The sequence below is a fragment of the Calidris pugnax genome, unplaced genomic scaffold (genome assembly GCF_001431845.1).
Source record: "Calidris pugnax isolate Ruff unplaced genomic scaffold, ASM143184v1 scaffold2406, whole genome shotgun sequence".
NCBI lineage: Eukaryota > Metazoa > Chordata > Aves > Charadriiformes > Scolopacidae > Calidris > Calidris pugnax.
In genome coordinates this window covers 1-1,832 of record NW_015092578.1, presented here as the reverse complement: position 1 = coordinate 1,832, position 1,832 = coordinate 1, and the positions used below count along the sequence as shown (strand labels likewise).

Genomic DNA, 1,832 nt, shown 5'->3' with positions numbered 1-1,832 from the left:
CACCCCCCGAACAGCGGCTTCACCGGAGCCGGAGCTGCCGCCTCCGCCCGCCCCGGGCCCGACATGGCGGCGCCGGAAGGGAAGGCCGCGTGCAACCGCCAAAAAGGGCCGTGCGCAACAGCGCTCCGTGTGCAACGGAGTAAAAGGGTCCGGGCTGCAACGCGGCGCCGAGAGAAAGGTTCCGGGGGAAAACGAGGAGCCGGTTTATCGGGGGGAGGGGGGGGTGAACGGGGGGGGTCCCGGTGGATCTGACGTCACTTCCGCCAAGGCACCGGCCGCCGCGCCACGTTGTCGTCGGTCTGAGCCGCCTCCCGCAGCGCCGCCATCACCAGCTCGTTGTGCCGCCGCCGCTGGGCCAGGAGCTCGGGGCTGACCTCGGGCAGGGCCTGCGGGAGCGGCGGGGGGGTCAGGGCCTCCCTCCTCCCGGGGGAGGTAAACACACCCCTCCCCCCTTCCCCCGGGGCCCGGTTGTACCTTGAGAGTCTCGTGGCGCCGCTCCTCGCCCGCTCCAACCGCCACCCAGAGCAGGAGCCCGGCCCCAACCGGCACCGACCCCCGCAGCAGCGCCCGGGCCCAGCGCCGCGCCGCCTCCATGGCCGGGCTTCCGGGTGCCGCTCTGCGCCTCCGCTACCATAGAGACGGGCACTTCCGGGTACCGCTCTACCCCTCCGGCACCATAGAGATGGCCACTTCCGGTACTCTCCTCCTCCGCCGTCATAAACGGGCACCTCCGGGACTCTCTGCCCGGCCGGTTACCATAGAGATAGCGACTTCCGGTACTCTGCGCCTCTATCACAGACGGCCAGTTCCGGGTGTCGCTCTGCTCCTCCCGCACCATAGAGATGCCTACTTCCGGGACTCCCTGCCCCTCCGCTACCATAGAGACGGGGCGGTTGGAGAACCGAGCTGGAGGACCCACCGGCGGGTCCCGGCGCCGGTGACCTGGGGAGGCTGCGATGAGCTCCCGCTTCACCCCCCCCGTCATTAACGGCTGCGGGGACACCCTGAGGACCCCCCCCATCGCACTGCGGGCGGCGTGGAGGGCCTTTATTGTTCCCCACAACCACGCAGCGTCCCCCCCCCTCCCCCTTCAACCCAACCGTGAGGCCTCGTGTACGGTAACGGACGGACGGACGAGACGAGGCGAGCGGGTGCGAAAACGACTTTATTAAGGCTTAACGAGGCACAACCGGACACACACACCCCCCCACACTCACCCCGCGTCCCCCGATGTCACCTCCGTCCCCCGGCGGGCCCTGTGGGAGGAGAAAACGGCGTTAAAACGGCGTTAAAACGGCGGCACCGGACTCCCCCCTCCCCCCGAAGGAACCGGATGGTCCCGGGCGGGGCCTTGTCCCGGCGCGCGAGGGTAGGACCGGCGGACGGGACACCGCGGGCACCGCAGACATCGCGCCGGTCGCTGCTCTTCCTCCCAAAACATTACAGGCCCCGGCACGGCGTCGCCGGGCCCCGCCAAGAACGGGAGGAACCGGTAAAATATCAAAAATCGCTTTAAAAACCGTTAAAATATCGATTTAAACGCGCCCCCGCCCCTCCGCTCCCCGCCTCACCTCAGCCACAAAATGGCGGCGCCCACGCCGCTCCGTCCCTTTTATACCTCCGCGGTGGGCGGAGCGAAGCGAGGCTCCGCCAATCAGAGGCCTCCCCCTGCGTTCTCTCCGCCAATCGGAAAGTTTGGCGCGCTGCGTTCCCCTAATCACAGACGGCTCTTCCGGCTCGTCGGCCAATTAGAGGGGTGAGGCGGGACTTAGCGAGCGGAAGCGGAAGTGGAAGGGAGGCGGAAGTGGACGCCATGGGGATCGGGGGGAAAA

General features: G+C 68.3%; 2 protein-coding genes across 2 annotated transcripts in view; one reads left to right on the top strand and one right to left on the bottom strand.

Moving 5' to 3' along the window:
• The window catches only part of BSCL2 (Berardinelli-Seip congenital lipodystrophy 2 (seipin)), a 20,508-nt gene extending 20,365 nt beyond the window's left edge, over positions 1-143 (top strand). The window contains exon 5 of the mRNA XM_014962611.1: positions 15-143. Coding sequence (XP_014818097.1) covers positions 15-143 — 129 coding nt within the window. The remainder of the gene's footprint in view (positions 1-14) is intronic.
• Positions 7-634, bottom strand: LOC106900523 (ubiquinol-cytochrome-c reductase complex assembly factor 3-like). Its single transcript, XM_014962612.1, has 2 exons — positions 475-634; positions 7-386 (listed from the first exon to the last, which is right to left on the bottom strand). Exons 1-2 carry the CDS (start codon positions 592-594, stop codon positions 255-257), a joined length of 252 nt encoding a protein of 83 aa, XP_014818098.1. The 5' UTR covers positions 595-634; the 3' UTR covers positions 7-254.
• Between the last annotated feature and the right edge of the window lie 1,198 nt (positions 635-1,832).